Below are 22,140 nucleotides of genomic sequence, written 5' to 3'. Positions count from 1 at the left end.
TCTATGTTTTACATGTCTTATGAAAATGTCGAGTGTTGTACATTAATAACCCGAGTATCAGCGAAGTACATTTTCTTGTACAAATGGGAAAATACCCCATAATACGATTCCATATTTTTACCCATCTTCGTACGCTTCAAACGGTTTCTATCCGATCTTTACAAGTATTTACATAATTACTTACTTTCGTTAGGATATTTTATTTACGTACTCAGATCCGAGCGAAAACCACTATGCGCTATTACAGCAATATAAATTATAGCTATGCACTGTTATAGAAATACCATAACTGCCCATATATCTATACAGAGAACAACTTCGCGTCGTAACAACTCAAAATCATTAACCGAATAAACTTTCCGTACGATTCTGTAGCTTCCACGTTTCGCTCATAATGTGCTTCGCATATCGTAGTTACCTATCATTAGCGTACGCGTCCGCGTTTTCAGCTCGTCCGGATCGTCCTTTCTTTCTACCTCGTGAAATCGGTAATTGGAATGCGAGAAAAAGGCGGAGAGGCAAGGAATTCAGCCTCGATTTTCATACGAATGTTGGTAATGTCTGTCGGTTGATTTTCATGCTGGGATCGATTCCCTAGCCGCGTTCCATATTCGATCGCGATCTTCCCCATCTCGTTGCGCGTTTTCATGTATTAGCGGACGTAACATAAGCGACTGAATTTTTCCTCTACAATCTCTGTCGACTGCGTGCACCGCCGCGATCACGGATAGATAAGCTTTCAATTTTCCTAACAACCTTCCGTCCGAGTTACCTCGCCTTCCTCCTCTCTTTTTTTCTTCCTTTACCTTCCACTTTTCCACTGTTACTCTTGCCATTTTTCTTCTGTTAAAACTCGCTCGTATGACCGAGTACGTATAAATGAAGCGAAATCGCTCGACGTGTGTCTTCAACGCGGCAGAGAATTATTTACGATTCGCGACGGATACTTTTCCCGATGCGGTTATTCAATTATCCGAAGGCATTGATCGAAATTCGAAAGGCTCGGTGAAGCGAATTCGTCGCACTTTAAGATGCGCATTAATTACGTAGATAGAGCAGAGGAGGGAAAGCAACAAGTGATGTAAAACGCTGCTTATATTTTTCTTCCGAATAAATTTTTATAGCGACTCAAAGTGTTCGTAACGACTCATAAAACGTTTCTCCGTACTGCAAGTTTCGCTTATGGAACGGAGGAAGGATTACTTTTGCGTCGTTAAGGATAATAACAAGCCGGATCATTAGCGCATTATGCTTATTCGACGCGGAAAATGGTGTCAACGCGCGACTGCTTTTACCTTTTTAACCATCGAGCCAAGTCTCACGAATCCGGCAAGGTATACAGCGGGTAAAAATTCAGCGACTTACCTTAAAGGTAACCTTGAAACCCTTTCCCCAAGCAAGTAAACGTTCTTGGGATCTCCGTCGAATTTTCAGGAGATTGCATCGCTGCGACCTTGAATTCATCGTTTCCATCGTAAACCCCGGAGGATCCGCTGAAAAGAGAGGATCGCGTAATAAAAAGAAAAAAAACAAGCTGACTTTGAAAACAAACTTTCGCACATTTCCAGGGTTATGATCACGAGAAAGATGAAAAAAGAATTTCTAGCTGCTTTTTAGCGCAACTTTTCGAGTGCAACGATAGGACACGGTGAGAAGCTAGAGGTAGAATAGTCGCGAGACGTTTGAATCGAACAGAGGCTTTTCCTCGTAAATCGGCAAGATTTCCAAGGAGTCGTTATCGCGCGAGGCGACTCCATATGCCGTGTCCCGGCCGCTGGCTTCCATATGCGTGCATGCGCGCAAGTAGGGCCGCGTCATCGCCGCTTTACGACACAAGGCCGTGCAATCGCGGCCGATCATCCTCTTCGACCGACATCGTAAATCCGTCGGGGGTTCTTAACCTTATCGATCGGCCGTAACTTTACCGCGATAACGGCACCACGAATGCACGCTTCGCCTTGCCGAACGTCCGCTCCACGCATTCTTTTTCTCGACATAGCGCGTTCCGACGCCTCTTTGTTCCAACCATTTTCTCTCCCATCTTGTTCCAAGTCTATTTTGCAGCTTGTGAAATTCGAAAATCGAACGTCCATCGATCTTTATAGACTGGCTATTAGAAATGTTCGTCTCGTGGCTCGACTCAAAAAGATTGCGAACTTTACATTAAGTTGTGTTACCAAGGAAACGATACATCACGACCCCGAGATACAGTCGAAGAAGAAATATCAAAATTCAGCAATAGACACAGCACCAAAACCAGAATTAAAAGTTTAGATTTGAAAGTTCTAATCCGCAGATTTGAAGATTCACATTTGAAGATTTGAAAATTTATGCACTGGAAATCTAGACATTTGGAAATTGGAAAAATTTGGAATTAGAAAATTAGAAAACTCGAACTGATTACTCAACTACTCGGAACAGATCTGCAGGCTAAAAAGACAGTAGACCTAAGCACTGGATTCAAGTAGAATCGAACATATTCTAAACATTTATTAATCATGTCATAGTACCACGTCAGATAAATTTACTTAAAATGCTCCAACGAGAATTGATTATAAAATAAACACAAAAAGAGTTGTGTTTATAGTTATTTAAATCGAGAGACAAAGGATAATTTATCCGAAAAGACGATATTGCGAGTCCACTTGGCAAGTTGCGCAGATCGAAAAATCGGAATCGATCGATTGTGTTTCCTTCGCCTAGAAATTTAAAATGAAATGGAAAAAATTGATGTTTCGATTAGGTTTAAAAAGATGGTGAGGTATCGATTAAATTGTGTTGGTAGTTAAATAGAAGCGCGAAAGATAATCGTGCTGGAAGGTCGATCGGATTTATACGTATGGGAGATGGTTATTGGTAGACTGAGGTAAGTCGAAGGAGTAAGAAATTATATTGGAAAAAAAGGAAACACGAGGTTAAAATGCTGGAAACGAGGGAAAACCACGGCTCCATGCGCACAATGAGCATAATGCACGTATAGCCGACGAGATTCATGCATTCCTCGAAGGACCACGATCTACGCTGACCGCTACGTGCGGTCAAGAACAGTGCAAACGACCCTCCAAGGCCAACCACGCAACCCTTGCATGGCTCGGACGGCTTCTTTCCATTCAACGTCACCCTCAAACTCGTCGTCGTAAACGTACGAGCTCTCGCTACCGAGCTTGCACTACCCGCTAATGTTGCGTCTATTTTCCATAAGAGGATATCCCTTTTGAAACATTGAATTTTAAAATGCAGGCTTGAAGACTTAAACGTTCGAATATCAGAATTAAAAGTTTAGATTTGAAAGTTGTAATCCGCGGATTTGAAGATTCACATTTGAAGATTTGAAAATTTATGCACTGGAAATCTAGACATTTGGAAATTGGAAAAATTTGGAATTGGAAAATTAGAAAACTCGAAACTTGCAACTTTTGTTTGAGGATTGTTAAAAGAACTTTGGAAACTTGACGTCCAAATTTGAAAAGTCACACAAAAGTCACATTTGAAGATTTGAAAATTTATGCACTGGAAATCTAGACATTTGGAAATTGGAAAAATTTGGAATTGGAAAATTAGAAAACTCGAAACTTGCAACTTTTGTTTGAGGATTGTTAAAAGGACTTTGGAAACTTGACGTCCAAATTTGAAAAGTCACATTTGAAGATTTGAAAATTTATGCACTGGAAATCTAGACATTTGGAAATTGGAGAAATTTGGAATTGGAAAATTAGAAAACTCGAAACTTGCAACTTTTTTTGAGGACTGTTAAAAGAACTTTGGAAACTTGACGTCCAAATTTGAAAAGTCACATTTGAAGATTTGAAAATTTATGCACTGGAAATCTAGACATTTGGAAATTGGAGAAATTTGGAATTAGAAAATTAGAAAACTCGAAACTTGCAACTTTTGTTTGAGGATTGTTAAAAGAACTTTGGAAACTTGACGTCCAAATTTGAAAAGTCACATTTGAAGATTTGAAAATTTATGCACCGGAAATCTAGACATTTGGAAATTGGAAAAATTTGGAATTGGAAAATTAGAAAACTCGAAACTTGCAACTTTTGTTTGAGGATTGTTAAAAGAACTTTGGAAACTTGACGTCCAAATTTGAAAAGTCACACAAAAGTCACATTTGAAGATTTGAAAATGTATGCACTGGAAATCTAGACATTTGGAAATTGGAAAAATTTGGAATTGGAAAATTAGAAAACTCGAAACTTGCAACTTTTGTTTGAGGATTGTTAAAAGAACTTTGGAAACTTGACGTCCAAATTTGAAAAGTCAAATTCTTTGATTAGACAGCTGTCAACTCTGAATTTACATCTTACTGGCTACAGTTCTTAATCGTCGATTAATGAAAAAAGAGTGGAATCGTACGGATATGTGGTTTAAACGATGTAATATCGCTGACAAAAGAATATTCGCTATCTGTATACCGAATATCAGTGGCTATGCTTTGTTCGCGATCGCGGCACAAAAAGGATCCTTGAAAATGATGCGCGCGGATTTTGAACGGCTTTCGCCCATGTGCTATGAAAGCTGGGTCGACTTTCAACGGTAATTCCTTGCGTGAGACAGTAGCTCGTAACGTTTTTATTAAGCAGTTAAAATTTTATGAACGTTTTCGTGATTGTCGTGTCAGTGTGCATCGACCTGCATTGTTGAGCGAGCCGCATACCGATTCTACGGCGTTTCGGTTTAGCAACGATAGATGTCACGAGTTACGCTTCCTCTCGTCACGTCCGCCAATCCGCTACTTCCTATGTCTTGTTTGCTCCACCTCGAGATTTTAAATAAATCATGCATGGTACGTGTCCCTTTAAAATACACGTTTTCCAAACACAAAGTATTTTCTCGATGGAGATATTTGTCTTGCGTCGCAGAATGTTAATTAAATAAAAGGTGGACGAGCAAATCGGACACGAAAGAGTTGCGAGTTTACATCGAATAGACCATATTACTCGAATCTACTTGGAACATACTCTTAACCTTACAATTTCTTCTCCAAATTGTTGACCAATAGACTTTTAAACATTTATCTACTAAGTGATACGATCTTATCTTTTTTTATTACTGCATATCATTATAACGATTATTAATTTGAACGAGATTCTATTAATATCGCTATATTCGATAATACTATAATTTAACGACACATGTAAAATGTTTAGTTATTTGAGAAAAGTTTTTATTACTATGCAACGGAGCAGAGTTTTGTCGGCCTTGAGCATCCGCTCTGGCGTGATTTTCAGGAACTATGTATCTCTGACGGTATCCTGAAACCCCCATGGAAGCATCCGGGGCATAGGGGTAAGGGAGGGTTCGCCAATCAGTTCTTGTCTGATCGGTCGGTTCTGCAGAGGGGTTGGCAACACGTACGAAACAAGGGAGAGCCTAACGTTCGACCACCCCTCGGCAGATGACGCTACCATATCGGCCAATGTTTCGAGCTTTTCGCAAATTCCAGCAACCCTACTGGCAAGGGATACCATTGGTCCTGGCGTTTGCGACGTGCCTGGGCAAGTTTTCGTCGCGTCCCGGATCGATTCGATGTCCTAACGTAACAATTTCGTCATGGAGGGACAAAGTTTGTATAACAGCCAACCTTGAAACGGATGAGGCAACTAAGCAACATTAATTCGTAATTACTAGGCTAATCCATTCACGCGTGTTCGATAGCGTATAAATTCTTTTCATTACCTATTCCAATCGGGTGTTTGAATTGCGAAAGCATTGGCAAGAATCCTGACTGTCGTGATCAATAATGTAAATCCGAGTAGTCAATCGACTAACTAATTTGGACTACAGAAACAGGTATAGCAGCACTAGGCCGCGAACCAACAAATTTCACGCTAACATTTGACACGCCTATGATTTAGTAGACATATGTAAAGTAACCAGAATACCAAAAAATGTTTCGGCCAGTGATTTACAGTCTCGCGAAGTTACCTCGACGAAATTCGACACGGGGGCTGACGATGTTCGAGCTTAAGCCGAATTTACACCGTTTCACTTTGGAGCAACGCGGCGAATAAACCGCGTTATATTTCTCCAAAGCGAAACGGTGCAAATGCGACTTTATCTTAATTTCACAACCGAACAGGTTTCCAAAGTCGAATTTGAAATAAAATTTCGAAAGTACCACCGTGTCGTGGATGGCCGTTTCTTAAGAAAAGGTAGGAACACGAGGTCCCGAACATGCTACGCTGATAACAACCTAACGGCGATATCGTATGTTATTAGAAACGAAGTTGAGAAAGAGAAAGAACGAAGTCGAAGAGCAGAAAGAAGAAAGTGGAGGCGAGGAGACTCGTGGCAGGCCCAACTTCCACTATTAATAAAATTTGCGACGCGCGACCGTTCAATTTACGGACCATGTGTCTTTGTAAATTTCTCAATAATGCTTTCTCGTTCCCAAAAGTTGCGCCGGCAGCCAGTGCCATCGGCGAGACGCAAAACACCGGGAATGCACCCGCCTTTCTCTTTTTCTCCGCCAGACAAAACGCCGTAATGGCGCGCAACATGCCCGACCAGCGTCTGGGATCGCCATTTTCTGAGATAATATTTCCTCAGACCAGTTCCGACCACTCTTCCTCCGGCTCAGGGATTCCACCTCTCGAGGCGTAAGTCGGAACATAATTTCGCGATTACGATGGTATCAGTTTCTTTATGCGGATTAGTGAATGTATATAGACTGATCTTAGTTACAGAAAATAGCTGAACAAGTAAATATTAACATGTAAAATAAGTATTGGAAGTAGGATAATTAACGTGGAAATTACTCGATATGAGAAACTTCATAAAAAGATGTAGAATTAAGCATTAATTATAATTAGAAGTACATAGGATTACTACGTAGTAAGATCAAGAAACCAATACTAACGAATGTATTACGAAGATCATTAAAATTGACAGTTAGAAACAGAGACAGCGTCAGAAATATAAAGCAGATTACTCTGGCAACAAGTTTGAGGAAACAAGAAACGTTTACAAAAAACGTACCAGCAAAAACACGTTCGACATCCAATAACAGAATCTAGTGTTACCAGGAACGCTTAACACTGGCGAAGATTTAAAAAATCAAATCCGTATCTAATCTCGGTTCTCTCAGTCACCATCCTTTTGCACGCGTAACATGCAGTTTAAGATGAAAGAGAAGACGAAGGTCAGAGAAGCAAGGGTACAGCGCTGTGGACGCGAACGAGCAATAATGGGAGATGAAATCACGAAGTGTCCAAAGTCGAATAAAGAAGGCTGGGAACGTAGGAAGGAAAAAGGAGATCGGTAGAGACGAACTGGAACGCTGTTCGGGGCAAGAAATCGGGAAATGCCGGCCGGTTTAACCGGCAGTCGGCGGTAAAAGTAAAGTGGGGGTGTACCCACGCGTGTGCACGCTTCCCGGCCGGGCACATTTTATGTTTTGATGGCGCAATAAACCGGCGTAAAGCAGCAGTAAAACGCATCGAGTCACAAGTCCGCTCTTTCTATCTCTACCTATCCCTATCGAGCTCGCTCGCTCCGCTAATGTCGTTAAGTGGCCCGCTCCGTCCGCGGCAGCGTCACCGTCTCGCACACTTGTCGTCCGACGTTCCGGACCTTCCGCCACGTCATTACGTCACTGCGCGTCCTGTCGCGTCCGTCAGACTGTCACGTGCTTGGCAACCCACCGTTTGGCAGGTCGTTCGCTTCGCGATCCTCTTTCGTTTCGTTCGGAAGGAACGCGTCGCGAAATACCGCAGCCGATTCTTCGATCGCGTGATGCACGCGCACGTTAGGCAAGTCCATTTCGGAATTATGCGATTTCAGTGGCGAGTGGACACACGCGCGCGTATGTGCGTTTCAGCGATCGAGGAATTCAGTTCTTAAAATTGAAACTGCATTTGTCGGGAGAGAGCTGAAGCTATAGGTTTATTACCACGAGTATCGGATGAGTATGAATGGAGATTCTTAGAAGCCAAATTGGGTAAATCCTGTTTTTACAAAGTTATCAATTTTGCGTTACGTAATCCATATTCGGCATCTTAACAGGGAAATGTTATTTTCGTAAATTTATTTGTCATAAGAAGATAGGTAAATTCAAAGGAGAATTTTCAAATACGATATTTGGAATCGTCAACCCTCTCTGCGTTTTAACTTATAGACAAACAGAGTAGATCTGTTCGGCTTCCGAGATACCTCATTTAGAGTACGTTTAAAAAGGTGACTTGGTTTTGATCGATCTTGATTTACTGAAATTGGTGGGAAATGATCCTGTCTTTTTATCGCAGCACCCCTTTAAGTAGAAACAACGGAGAGGAGATGATTCGAGCAGTAGGGAGGTACGCGTGCGCGTTGATGTTCGAATGATTGGATGCTGGCGGGAATTCTGAAATAGAGATTCCCCCTTTTTTTTTGAAGTCAATTTACATGGAAACAGTGAGATAAACTTTCGACTGTAGCCATAACTGTATTTTAACGAAACCCTTGTTTCGTAAAAGCTGTTTGATACACCGACCTTGATGGACACTTTGTAAACAGTGTTGTTGCGATGCAAGGTGAACGTGTTTGGTTATTTAAAAAATATGAAGGTCAGGAAGGACATCTTTGTTTATTTCTAATTTGTATTCCCATAACTTGTCGAATCTGTTATTCTTCTTTCATTTGTCGCCTATTGTTACCAATTTATTAAGCAACGCAACGTTCGACGAATATTGGAACGAACAAATCGATTCAACGTACGTTTCGAGGAAGCTACTATAACGATGCGGGGCTTACGTAATTTTCAACTTTTCTAGCGTTAAATAGGGGTAGAAGAAAGTGTGCCAGCCGAGTAGCGACAATTAAATTACGCGAGAAGATAAGAATCTCTTTTGACATGTTTACGATCGTCAGTTGAAATTATTCTTTTGGTCGACAAAAAGATACATCTCGTTCCACTTAACGGAACTCATGGGATTTGAGAACCGACCAGTGAAAGTTTATCTGCTTTTTTCTTTTTTATTTCGCGGTTATTATTCAACGATACCAGGCTCTGGTTTTTATGCCGCCGAGCGAACCGATGCTTCATATTTTTCGATAGAACATGGAAAATTATTATAGCCGTTGGTGTCTGTGCGTTCCAGGAATTGACCGACCAATTGTCGGAGCGCACCATAATCACCGTATTCGTGCATCACGGTTTCACCGTACTTTCTCGGAAGCGCCAATAAAATTGTTCGTAATGACAGGCCATGCGTCGTGAACGCGGACTATGTTTCCAGTCTCCACTCTCTTAGCGCTCCTTTTACAACGCCAGGTTTGTTTAACAAATTACGTTACATTTTTCTATAGTTCGCGGGAACACCGAGTAAGTATGGAAACGTTTGCAAAAAATAGATCGTTGCTTAGGTACACGGAGCGCGCGATTAAAGTTGTACATTCCACTTTCACGAACGACGCTTATTACTATGTAACTACTAACTACCTGCATATTTAAAGACGATGAATCTGAACTACGTAATACGGTAGTTCGGAGAATACGCGAGAAATGAAATAAATAGCAAAAATTAGAAAATTAATGTCAAAATGAAAGAAGAACAGTTACTCACGTAGGTGACTTTGGCAACTTGTCCCACGTGTGTCTTCGACGAATGCTGGACAAGAACTTCTCACCTCCTGCGGTCCCACACTTGGAAGAATCGGTAATCTGTAGGATACGAGCAGACGAAACGTCGCGGGATCGTCTCTTATCTGTGCCTCGTCGGCGTTTTAGGGCCAATCTTTCTCCATCGGTTCGTCCTCGCGCTTTTTCTCGCCCTTCGATCGCGCCGCTTCGTTTTATCGCTGGAAACGAGAGATTCCGGATGACGGTCGAATTCCCTGCACATCTGCGACCAAGTAGATCGTCCTCGTAAAACGTGTTAACGGCAAACGTGTCCTTTTCGGATGTTAATTTTTTAAGCGTGTCTCGGATCGTGTCAGGAATCGGTAACGATGACGCGTTCTAGATCGCGATGCAGCGTGCGATGTATGAGGATGGATATTAAGCATTTCTTATGACTTGGATGTGACTCTGAAACTTATTTGCGATACAGTGCACCTTTACTTTGGCGAAAGATGCTGATAAAAAGTTATTAATATAGGAGTATACAAAGATTATTGATAACACAAATATACTAGTACGATAGAAAGTGATAAGCATCCAGAAACTATCATTTTGCATATACAAAATAAAACTTTCGCGTATTTTAAACCTCGCTAACGTTTTACCTTTCACGCATTACAAATATATTATAAAACCCTATTGTTTATTTTTCATAGCGTGGACAATGTATTTAAAGAGTTCGTGCAATACGTAAGAAATTTTAACACGTCGGAAAGCAATTTGAGATTGCAAGAAATGCTTGGGACAAGGTTGTTGGTAAAATACCCACGAAGTTCGCCAATTCCTCCTCGCTAGGTAAACAAGTTTAGCGCTAGACAAAACGAGTCGGTAAAACAGTGACGAGTAAAACGGGTCACGACCTTGATGCGTAATACGTCGTTGCGACGATTTGCATAATAAATAGAACAAACATTGTCCGTAACCATTATCTTTTAGTAGTTTACATTAATATATCGTCCGATATAGTGGGTATAATATGTTATTCGAATAAAAGTAGACCGCCGTATCTATATGTTTACAATATATTGCCATTTCATTCACTCGCAACAACTATACATATAGTTTCTAATTGATCGGCGACACGTGGAGTTACGTGAAGTTACTCAACGTTGATTTATCATTAATAGTCGTCGCTAATAGCAGTCGGACGATAATCAACAACTAATCATTGGACGCAATTAGTCAAGTATATTAAACGGTCGCCATGAGCCCATAATTTATTAACAGATACGTACGAAGCGATGTATGTACATTGTATAATACTCTATAACGTGGAATTACTAAAATTTATTTCGCCAGCTCTAGAAACTAAATCCTGGCAAAGTATGTATGCCATTATAAATCGTATTGTATCTACGTCAAATATCTGACCAAAGAAACTAAGCATTATTTTAGAAATGCCGTGCGATTACCAATTTTATGAAATTAATTTCCATCGATCGTGTGCAACGTGGTAAAATATTGCATATTTACACTACGTCAAACCATCGAGACTTAATTCGCCTGCGCAACGTCTCAAGTATATAAGAGCTAACACCGTTGCATCTTGCAGCATCGTATAGTGTTACAAATTACAACCCAAGGTATTCAGTTGTTAAACGTTTCTCTTTCGCTAGTCGACGAGTTGCATTGCCCGGTTCGAACCTTTCCCCGCCGCGGCTAAATTCCTGGACCGTTGACCGGGCACAGAGGATGCCGGTACACGAGCAGGCACACGGTTCGGGAATTCTCTTTATCTCCTCGAAGATGGCGCGCTAGGTGCCTCTGGTTTCAATCGTCAGGGCGTCACCCCGATTCACCCCAAGTTACATGATCATTCGGTAAAGAACCACCGCCCAATTTCTCTTTGCCTTGCTGCCACTCGCGGCTGCCGTGCTCTTTCCCCTCGGAATTTCTCTCGATCAGTAACCAGAAGGAAACTCGATGTCCGGAATTCCACGTCACATTCAAAGTTCCAAAAGAACCAGACTACCTCTTTATCCATGGTGCATCTTTGCTGTAGGCATGCATACCAATGCGGAGGTTCTATGTATATTCGTCCGTCTAGCTAACTGGCTGTCGGTGCCATGGTCGCAATTTACACCCCGCGGTGTTCGAGACAGGTATACACCATCGTACGTTGGGACACGGGCCCTGTATGTATACGGTTACGCACACGATGCAGCGACCGACAAAACTGTGCATTCTGTGTCTCTCAGATCGAGTCATGATCGTTCGAATAATCGGATACCAGTCGACTTTAGGCACTGTGTCGACGAAACCTTTGCTTCGAATTTGATCGTTCGCTTACGTAACTAAATACCGTCATCGTTGGGCCATGGATGATTGGTTAACCTACGTCGATAGGTTTTTAAACAGCTTGGATCATTCTGATCGTGGGATAGAAAAACCTTGACAAAAAGCGAGATCGTCCATCTTAATAATCGTGACGATCATTGCTTCAAATTACAAATTGTTTTCAATATTCGAAAAGAAAAATAGATCTATCAAGGCATCGCAGCGAGGAAAGATTATCCCTTTCTTTCTCCGTCCCGTGAATCTTTTTCCTGAGCCTGGAGCGGATTAAACCAGTTCACATGTTTCCCATGTATAAAAAAGGCTATAACCATCCGTTGTTGTTTAGGTCGTTTTCTGTATCGTTCCATCTATCGAGCCGTCCCGGCAACAAAGGGCGCCGAGGCATTTCTCCTTTGTACTTGGAAGTTGCCATGTTGGATATCATTGGAACAGGCGGTGTCTTAAAGGATCGAGCGGTTTCAATGCATGGAGGACTCTGGCCGGGGGTGGAACATTCATCTCCATAGATTAGCTTCAGAGGCACTACATGCCATCCATATTCCCAAACATAGACCGAGATACCTGAGGGACCACGCCTGTTCGTTTCTGATCCTCCTTTCCCAATTTCTCAAGCATTTCTGTTCACGACTGAAAATTAAAGATTTCCATGGTGGATAATTTCTAATCGGCGAAATAAATCAGCTGTTCGAACGAATTCGGTAGATTACGTTTCGAGGATGAGTAAACCGGGGATACCCATGTACTAAATCGTCCAGATTTCTATCTGTTCGCAAAAAGTATAATTCTGAAATGACTCGCTAACGACACTTTTATTTATATTCTGTTTCAGGAACGGATAGCAGCGGCCGAGGTAAGTTAATACGCCAGCCTTTGATCGATCTTATCAGATCTAACTCGATGCGACCACTGTATCCATATTAATCGCTCGATTAATTAGCGGGAGCAAAAGCTCGTAGTAATCGGATCGTAAAGTTAATCAAAAATCGCCCACGCGGTTTAAAAGTTAAAAGGCTTCGTAAAGTTTACGTTGCGTCATCGGGAACGGCGAAGAAACTGTTGTATACCGCGTACAATACGACCAGCCATTTACCTCTTGGCATTGAGTCTCAGCATGAAAACAAACAAGCCGCGTTATATTTAAACCGAGCCATCGAGCGTAATGAAGCTTGGTGCCCGTCCCACGAGCGGAAAGAGAAACGGAAAAAGAAAGGCGATCAATTAAGGAGAGGTCCTTCGCGGACGCGAGATAGTAACGAATAGGCACCTCTGTCCACCGCAGCGGCAGAAATCTCGCGATCGAGAACCTTTCCCGCCCCTGTAACTATTTTTCCACCCTCGCGCGACCGTCCACCCCTCTCGGCCCCCCTCTGGCCGCAACTAGTCTCGCTAGTAACCCCTTCCCCCGGGCCCGCGAGTCGCTTCTTGCCCCAACCCTTCGCCACCACTCTGAGAACGCAGGAATGCCGCCGCTATTCCGACCGGGACGAGTTCAGTGGTTTCGAAGAGTCGAGCAGACGACGCGACGCTGGCGGAACGCGCCAGTTTCGCTTGCATATTCCTCGCGGGAACGGGAAAGAGAAGAGGAACCGCGGGTCTCGGCTAAATCGTAAGAGAATCGAGCGCCATCTAGATCGAAGTCGTTGCGAGAGGAAACGGAGATGCTCGCGCGGAGATCCGTGGCTATGAAACCGATTGTGAACACGGCGACGTTATTCCTTGTTAACTGATCGATTCGAAGAGTCTGCTTATCTTCTTCCGTGGTAAAATACGTAGATCCGATAGAACGGGGCATCGGTGGAGCAAGCGCGAAGCGAGCTCGAATCGTGTTACAAGAGAGCGAAAAGGCCTGGTGTGGATTGCTCGAAGGGAGGAGTTAGATAAAATGTCTTTGGTTTGAGACAAAAGGGACGAGATAATAAAAGGAGATAGATAAGAGAAAAAAAAAGAAAAGGAGAAAGGAACGCAGCGAAAATTTGTGGAGATCTCGGAGGAAAACCGGAGACCGACCGTCGGACGGACCAACGGAATCCCAGGCAAGCTAAACCGAAAGTTACGGGTACGATTAGAAAGATCGATACGAAATTTCAAACTGGAGAAATTGTGGGTGGCGTGTTTACGAGCTGAGCGGGAGAGACACGAGCGAACTGTGGAGGCACGAGACGAAGCGAAAGACGTGGCAAGCGTAAAAACGAAGGAGAATCGGACGAGGGAAAAAATGGATAAACGCGTGCGAGGCTAATCTAGAAAAAAACTGCTGGCTGGCTAGAAAGCAAAGCACGAAAAAGAGGGAGCGGCAAGGAAGAAAAGGAGAGAAGAGAGCGTAGAGAAAAGGAAGGACAAGGAAGGAGGAGGAGAAAAGAGAAAGAGAGACGTATCGTGCGAGACGTCCGAAAGCTGCACAACAGTGTTGGGTATAAGGCAACGTGGTGAACAGGACTGCACTGGCAAGAGAGAACGCGGAGAAGAGAGTAGAGCGGTGTTGAACACACAGAGCCGAAGAGAGCAAAGCGGTGAGAAACGTGTGGTATGGACGAAACGCGAGAGCGTGGTGTAGCGAAGCGAGAGCAAACGAGAGGTATCCGCGGCTGAAAAGAAACGAAGAGAGAGTTGGAAGTATAGGCAGCAGCGAAGATCAGAGAGAGGCGAGTCAGTGTGGAGAGAGAGAGCCATTCATCTTGGCGCGCCTAGGCGAGCCGCGATTGGTCCACCTCGGATAAGGGAGCGGCGCGATTGGTCGGCTCTGTTTACCAGCTGGTACCCCAGCGCGCTCGAGGATCGTAGAAGAGAGGGGGGAACAGAACGGAGAGACAAGCGGCGCCATTATTGTAAGGGGTTACATTTAGCTGGCCGTGGGTTGTAGTACGCGGCGTTCGGGATAGGGGGCTATAGTACCTTCATGCATGGCCCATAAAGGATTCGTCGACTATCCGAGAAGTACGCAAGAAACGGCTTCTAACACCTGACAGGGGCCACGCTCTTCTCTTCTCTTCTCTCTCCTCGTGCCGTCGCCTCGATCGCCGTCGCAGCCCAATTTCCTCACTGGGACCGCTGTGTTGGATCAGCTGGGTGGGCCCGACCGACGAAAGACCCGCTGCTTTATTGTCGCTCGTCGTCCCGATGTGGAAGGAATCGTAATTACCATAAAGGAATCGTAACGTCAACCCGAAAACCATACCTGGACAGTGGATCCTCTTCGGCCCGGTGTGTGATCGACTGCACCATCGTTCAAAAGGACACGCGACGGAGGCAAACGAATGATCTGGAAACGTTCCGGTGTGCCGTCTACCGTCGCGAGCTATCCGGTAATCGCGATCATCCGCCTACTAGCGATATCCATCCTTGTCCATTCGCGTCCGCTATCGTTTCTGTGATAATGTGTAAAGTTGCGTAAGTGACGATCAAAGTGGGGGTCAAAGGTAACGGATAAACAAGGGAAAGTAGAAAGACAGGCGGAGGAGGAGAAGGAGGAGGTGGAGGAGGTGGAGGAGGAGGAGGAGGAGAAGAAGAAGAACTATTACGACGCCGATTGAGTACGAAAAGTGAGAAAGAAACGACGGGACATAAAGAGAAAATAATCGAATAATCGAACAGTATCGTGTACGTGCGTTGAGTGCAAAGAAAATTTCCATCGATCCTAGATCGGCAAATTATATTATTTAGTGATATAAGAACGGTGATCGGCGTGGAAGAGTGTGCGTGAAGATGAAGCAGCCGCTGGCAGATTTGCCGGCACGGTGTCGGTGTTGAGACACTGGACCCGGTCTCTGTGTCCGGGCGTGTCTTCGGCATCGAGTCCGAAATCGGCACCGGCTACAGCCGATATGAGTTCGAAATTCATAATCGATAGTATGCTACCTAAGTACCACCAACAGTTCCATCATCAACAGTTGTTCTCGAACGCGAACCCCGGCACGATCCAGGCGTGTACGACAAGTCCGGCCACCGCAAGTTTAGAATCGAGTTTATCCGCGGCTGCAGTCGCGGCCGCGGCAGTGAATTACGCGCAACAGCACAATTCTCCTAGCCCGACGGGCTCGAGTCCACAGCACTCAGGAAGTTCAGCCTCTACGTCACCGGCTGCACGTACCACCTCTAGCATGTATCCATACGTATCGGCGGCAGCGGCGCACCATCATCATCAGCAACAAGCGGTAGCGGCAGCGGCCTTCGGTGCCACGTCCAGCATGGTGCCAGGCTTCGGTTCGACCGCGGCTTCGAGCGCCGCGTTGGCCGCGGCCGCGGCTGTCGACGCCGCCACCGCCGGTGACAAATCTTGCCGTTATACCGCCAGTCTTACCGGAAATGTCGCACCAACGTCCGCCGATCCCATGGTAAATTATACCCTTGGTCATCATCATCAGAACGGCGCTACACCTGGTAGCCTCGTCTCGTCCGCGTCAGCCTCGTCGGCAGTTTCCGCTGCGTCCGCCTCCATGGCTGCAGCTGCACAATTCTATCATCAGGCCGCCGCTGCATCGGCTGTCGTTGATCCTTTGACATCATGCCAACAACCTACCACCGGACAACCCGGCATCTCGGAGATACCACGATATCCATGGATGTCAATCACCGGTAAGTCTTTAAATTGTTTTTCTATCTTTCTGATTCTTCCTCATATTTCATACGTAACGTTATATTCCTTTGACTTCCTTTCGACGCCGCTTCACATGTCTAGCATGATTCTAAAACGTATGTAGCTTCCTTGTATTCGAATCGGCTAGCTGAGCAAGTAGAATGAACTTCTGGTAAGGATTTGAATATCATTTCACGGTGATCGTTCGCGTAGAATGTACAGATAGTAAAATTAGCTGTCTGTATTCAAATCGGTATCGTGTATCACACGATCGTAGTGGTCGATGAACGTTTTGTTATAGTCTCCTCTTTTCGATCGAAAGATAAGCAAGATAGATTCACCGATTCCAGCTTAATCGCTAATGGTTAATATGGCGTTAAATTGTCCGTAGAAACGAACCGAATCAATATTAGAATTAATGATAATCGCGGCGCCTATTTCAACATGATTTTCACAGACTATCTGCACGCATTAATGACCGAGCGTCGGATGTTGTTCTTAATAATCAGCGTCAGAGATAACGATATAATTGTATCCGTACAGTTGGATGAAAGTACAAGCAGAATGATCGTTAAAAAATAATGAATTTGCCGGTTTATTTATGTCTATATTTATCGCCACTCGCGGAGAATGGCAGAAATTTGCAAGTTAAAACGTCGACCACATTTCGTAGTAATAAATTAACGAAACAATAAATTACGCTCGATTCGGATCTAAATTTATCATCTCGTGTAAAATTGATAATAGCAACGTTTTATCGTTGGCCGGAATCATGGAAAATACATGAACTATAAAATCTAACTTTTATCTGCAAAATTATAAATTTTTGCTGATTTTTTAACCATTTAACTATGTTCCTTTCATGTTCTTTCTTTTTCTCTATATTTGTGTTCGTAAAAAGAGCATAAAAAATATAGAAATAGCGTGTAACAGATTATTCGGAAATGACAAATCGTTGAATCTCGAACGATAGATGGAAACTGACCTACGGTACACGTGTTTATAGTCATTCTTTCTGCAGGGGGCACTATAGAGTATGTAGTTGTTAGAACATTGTTATGCCTCGAATGTTTCGTAAAATGCGCTACAAGCATGCTCGAGCCATTTATTGTGACCTCAACTAGAATAGAAATATCCCATAAAACTAATTGTAGCGGTATAGATATTAATATGTGTAGCTTTCTCATGTAGCTAATCATATTAACCTACTTATTTTCGACCTTATGATTTATTTCGTACTTTTACAACATCAACTCAATCTGTTATCAGCAATATGAACATAATTTATATCCGATCGATTGATGATAACGGCCCAATTTACGTTATTACCATAACTCGTCGAAAAACTCATAGCAGATACATAGAACGGAATTAACTAGATATTCTATGTTCAGTAGATCCGATATTAATAACGAATCGATAATAATTTTATTCCATAACGCGCACTTACCATTTGCATGTCATTATTCTTGGTCAGGTACGTTGCTCACACTGCTTTCGTACAACTTTGTTACTTGAAAATAGCGTCATGTGTGTTTTTCAAACGTTACACGAACATAAACCCATTCCTTGACAGACTCATTAATTTACGTAGAATTCCATTTTGTTCCTCTCATTGCTTTAAATTGTTATCGGCGCAACAAACAATACATAAAAATTTCGTCGATTTCCAATTTACAGAAACAATAGAGTTGATCGGACTATAGCGGTATTTGCTACGTGATCATCGTAGACCTGAAATTTTTGCCCGATTCCAACGACCAGCTATTCTCTGTGTTGTGTATAATGCATTCGCAGTACAGCTCGTATAAGCGTCTTTGTTCGAGGCAGTATTAGCGCGAACAAAGTGCCGACGGCATTTTACCGCCATTTACCGTATTTGTGGCGGTCGGACAAATCCGTCGTCGACGTTGTGTTTTTCTCAACGACGCCCGTGAAAAGCATTCGTGTATGTATGTGTTTTTAAAAGCAATTCAATTCACCGGTCTGCATTGTTTTTCGTGTTCGTGTCGTCGCGATCGTCCAGATGAGTTGCACACGAGGCGATGCACGTCCTCCATCGAAAATGTAACGAGGGGGGCTGGGGCTTCTTCAAGGTTCGGTTCCGATGCCTCACACCAATGAAAATAAACCAATCCGACATATATAATTCGCTTTCGTGATACGTGCACACTTGCTTTGTGTTATGCACTGAAGATAGAATGTTTTCTTGAAAGATCGTGCGATATTCACGCGTTCGCGTGAATCGATGTTATCTCGTCAGAGAATTTTCAACGGACAATGGCCACACTTAATTTCACAATAACGATATACTTTTTGACCGTGTTTTTGAATAACTATCGATATAATTCACTTCGCAATTTATCAACCGGCTGATTTATGCTTTTCTAACGAACAATTGCTTGAAAATTTTGCATCGTGTGCTCGATGCAAATGGCGCGTAGGTTTCACACATCGTACGAATTAACACCTCCTAGCGTTCATCTTTTAAATTACAGCAACGACAAAATTTGATAGAGCGCGCCACGATATGTACGCCATGTACGGCTACAGTTCGATGAAGCCATTAATCATCGAATGTACAAATTATTTTTCAAAGTTCGTTCGGCTAAACGATAACGTTTCTCTTGCACCACATTAACACGCCTCCGTGCATTTTCCTGAACAGAAGATGCCAAGAAAGGATTTGTTCATTATATTTGTAAGTAATGTACATCCTAACGTGTTAACTTTTACCATAAATCGTATACCAACCAGTTTTCTGGTTATTTTTAAACCAATGTTTGTCTGTGAATTGCGTATTTTCGAAGGGAGAAAATTTTGCCTACGGCTAACGGTGCTGGAAACATGCACAAGAGAAGAATTTGACTTATGTAAGCCATACCCGCTGAGTCTTTCTAACATGTTTTAATGCGTGCTTCTTGTAATGTTTTTTTATTGTCATACGGTATTCGTGAAACGATCATGGCATCGACTTGATAACATCAAATCGACGTTTAAATCATAACGGTACAAACAGTGTCTGATTTTTCTCAACACGTGCTTCAATGTAATTTATAACGACGTTGGTTTTTTATTGGGCTCTTGTACGGCAATATTTGCCTTTGAGCATAAGCAACAGAGGGAAAAAAAGGTCGCGGAGAACCGCGTCTTCTTTTTTCATCCTCCATGGCGCAGCTTTATCGGGCAACGTTCGCAAGAAGTGTCTATTCGTGATTCAATAAAGTCCTTATCTGGTTTACGAGTGCGTAAGAATAACTTTACGAGCCGAGAACGAAGGGAACGCCGTCTCTCGCGGTAGTCACTCGAATGTAACGCAGCCGAGAGATTTATTGGGATAAATTCTATGCCAGGGATGGTTAGTGTCCGCGATTAGTCTACCGAGCGATTAATTGAAGACGTTGTACTGTACTTCATAGGCAACGCATGTCGCCAGATACCGCTATGTCCCGGCTGAAATAAGAGATTATGTCGTTCTGATCGGACCGTACGTTGCGATCATCGTCGCGAAACGGATACAGAAATCAACGTTTAGGTTAATCTAGTGACATTTCGGTTTAATCGACGGAACAGACGGAATGGGAACGGGATTAAGCGACTGGTGCGCTGGAACGTTTCACGATCGTGCTTCTAATCCTCCTTTCTAGCAGGCGAAGTTGCAGCGAAGGCTTTGCGTACTGGGAGTTGCCGCGAATTTCCTACTTTCTAATTGCGTATCCCTTGGAATAAGTTTTGTTTACTTACACGCGTCCTCTTCGTTTCTCTGTTATTCTTTGTCTCTTTTTCCTTCTCTTCTCGACGAATGTTTTGGTCTTGCTATGCGTGTATGGTTCGTCTGCCTGTATGGGTAGTTTATCTGAAGTGTGCATGCTTTTCACGGGTGGGTTGAAGCGCCCGATAATCTCCGTATCGGATCGATTGACACTAATTACGACGTTTCTATTTTTGCTTTCAGATTGGATGAGCCCGTTCGACAGAGTCGTGTGCGGTGAGTACCATCTCATTGTTATTATCGTAGTTATTTCGCTAAAACATTTTGGCTAAAAATTTTGTTTACGGAGCGTTGATATTGAAGACGAGATTTCTACTTTGATGCTTATCATAGTACGCGAAGCTTGTACGTTTCACAAGTTTTTAAAGAATTTCAACGCTAAGCGGAATTTTGACATTGTCAGCTTGAAACGACCAAGGAGATGAAACAAGACCCCCAAACACACAGGGGCCAATCTGTTCTCAAGCGTGCGCCGTTGCCACATATGGCAGCCATATTTTCGAACGTAAGAGCCGGTTTCATTCACGAAACGCAATCATACAAGACGATTACCAGTTTTTCATGGCTTCTATTTCAACCGTCGGTCACGTTTTCGGTTTTATGATCGATTCCGCGATTCGTATTCAAAACCATCATACCAAAACGGATAATTAAATTATTTGTTAACGAAAGGTGACAGTCAGCTTATGAACAACTAATTCCTTCTCATTGTTTCTTTTGTCGATGGCTAATCGGATTAGATTGAAGGCAAACAGGTTGAACGAATACACCAATTTTCACATATACAGTCAATTCGTAAAAGATTCATTTTCGTAGTAAGAGTTTAAGCTTGAAAAGATTCAAGCGATAAAAAAACAGTGGCCGCGCGCCATTAAACTTTATTCACAATTTCCCCTAACAATATACCCGTGAAATAAGTTGTTTTAAAGCTAATTCGTACGCCTGTTTCTGCCGTTTGATCTCTCCCAGATGATTCCCGTAGTTGTCGCCTTTATAAGATGGCGCTGTTCGCGGATTCATTGCGACGTAAAAAAGGTGTCCTTGGAGAACGCAAGCGGTCCGTGTGGCGCTTCAAAGTGTGTCAAGAAAAGTCAAGGGCACCGCTTAAAGGTCGTTTACTCGAATCCTGGTGCCGGTAGCACGTGCTACCGACTCGTACCCTATTCATTTATGTTAGTTGCGCATGCAAGAAGGACATGTATACGGCTAACTACACCTGTCGTCAGCGTGATAATGTTGGCCGCAAATTATACCCGTGACTATGTTTTATATGGCCTATTACGGGCTCACAATGACGCAGTAAATAGCGATTAGGTGAAATTAAAACTTCACCTATTGGACTTATCGCGATGTTTTGTTTACATTTGGTGGATCATAATTTCAAATAGGAATACGGCTGCGATTACGACAGGAAGTCGCCAGTGTACGATGGGAACAGTTACCTGTCGGTAAATCACATCCAAATTTATTCATATAAACGAAGCACAATTGGCCTTTGTATGTTCCGTCGTGCCGATAGTACTCTGGGAATAAACCTGTTCTTTGGATAATATCTTCGACAGTGAAATATCATCGAACGTTAATGCCTTTTTGAAGAATTATTATCTGAATCGTATTACGATTTGCGATATTTTTAAACCAACATATATATCTTCGACTCGAATTCGCATCGAGTCACCATCGTATCGGAGCTGGGTCCCAGGCGAATCTATTCGTGTTTTTTAAACATGATTCTGTAAGCAGGTTTAGAATTGCTGCTTTAGGAGATAATACGTAGCTTCTCCGGCGCCATCCACGATAGACGTCTGTGCGCGTCGAGAGCGCGAAGGAAACGTGACGTTAATGCATTTGGAAGTTGGGGTGCGTCAGCCGAAATACCTGTGGGAATGT

At 43.1% G+C, this 22,140-nt stretch overlaps 1 protein-coding gene across 2 annotated transcripts in view; it reads left to right on the top strand.

Annotated features, from left to right (window-relative positions):
* Positions 1 to 14,308: 14,308 nt before the first annotated feature.
* The window catches only part of LOC132915485 (homeobox protein abdominal-A homolog), a 40,806-nt gene continuing 32,974 nt past the window's right edge, over positions 14,309 to 22,140 (top strand). Inside the window, exons 1-2 of one of the 2 annotated variants that reach the window (XM_060975322.1) lie at positions 14,309 to 16,477; positions 20,434 to 20,466. In XM_060975322.1, coding sequence (XP_060831305.1) covers positions 15,727 to 16,477; positions 20,434 to 20,466 — 784 coding nt within the window. In that variant the 5' untranslated portion in view covers positions 14,309 to 15,726. The remainder of the gene's footprint in view (positions 16,478 to 20,433; positions 20,467 to 22,140) is intronic. The other variant, XM_060975323.1, reaches the window with a different exon arrangement.

This window comes from Bombus pascuorum, chromosome 17 (genome assembly GCF_905332965.1).
Source record: "Bombus pascuorum chromosome 17, iyBomPasc1.1, whole genome shotgun sequence".
In the NCBI taxonomy this organism is placed as follows: Eukaryota; Metazoa; Arthropoda; class Insecta; order Hymenoptera; family Apidae; genus Bombus; species Bombus pascuorum.
This window is presented reverse-complemented; position numbering and strand designations above follow the sequence as displayed.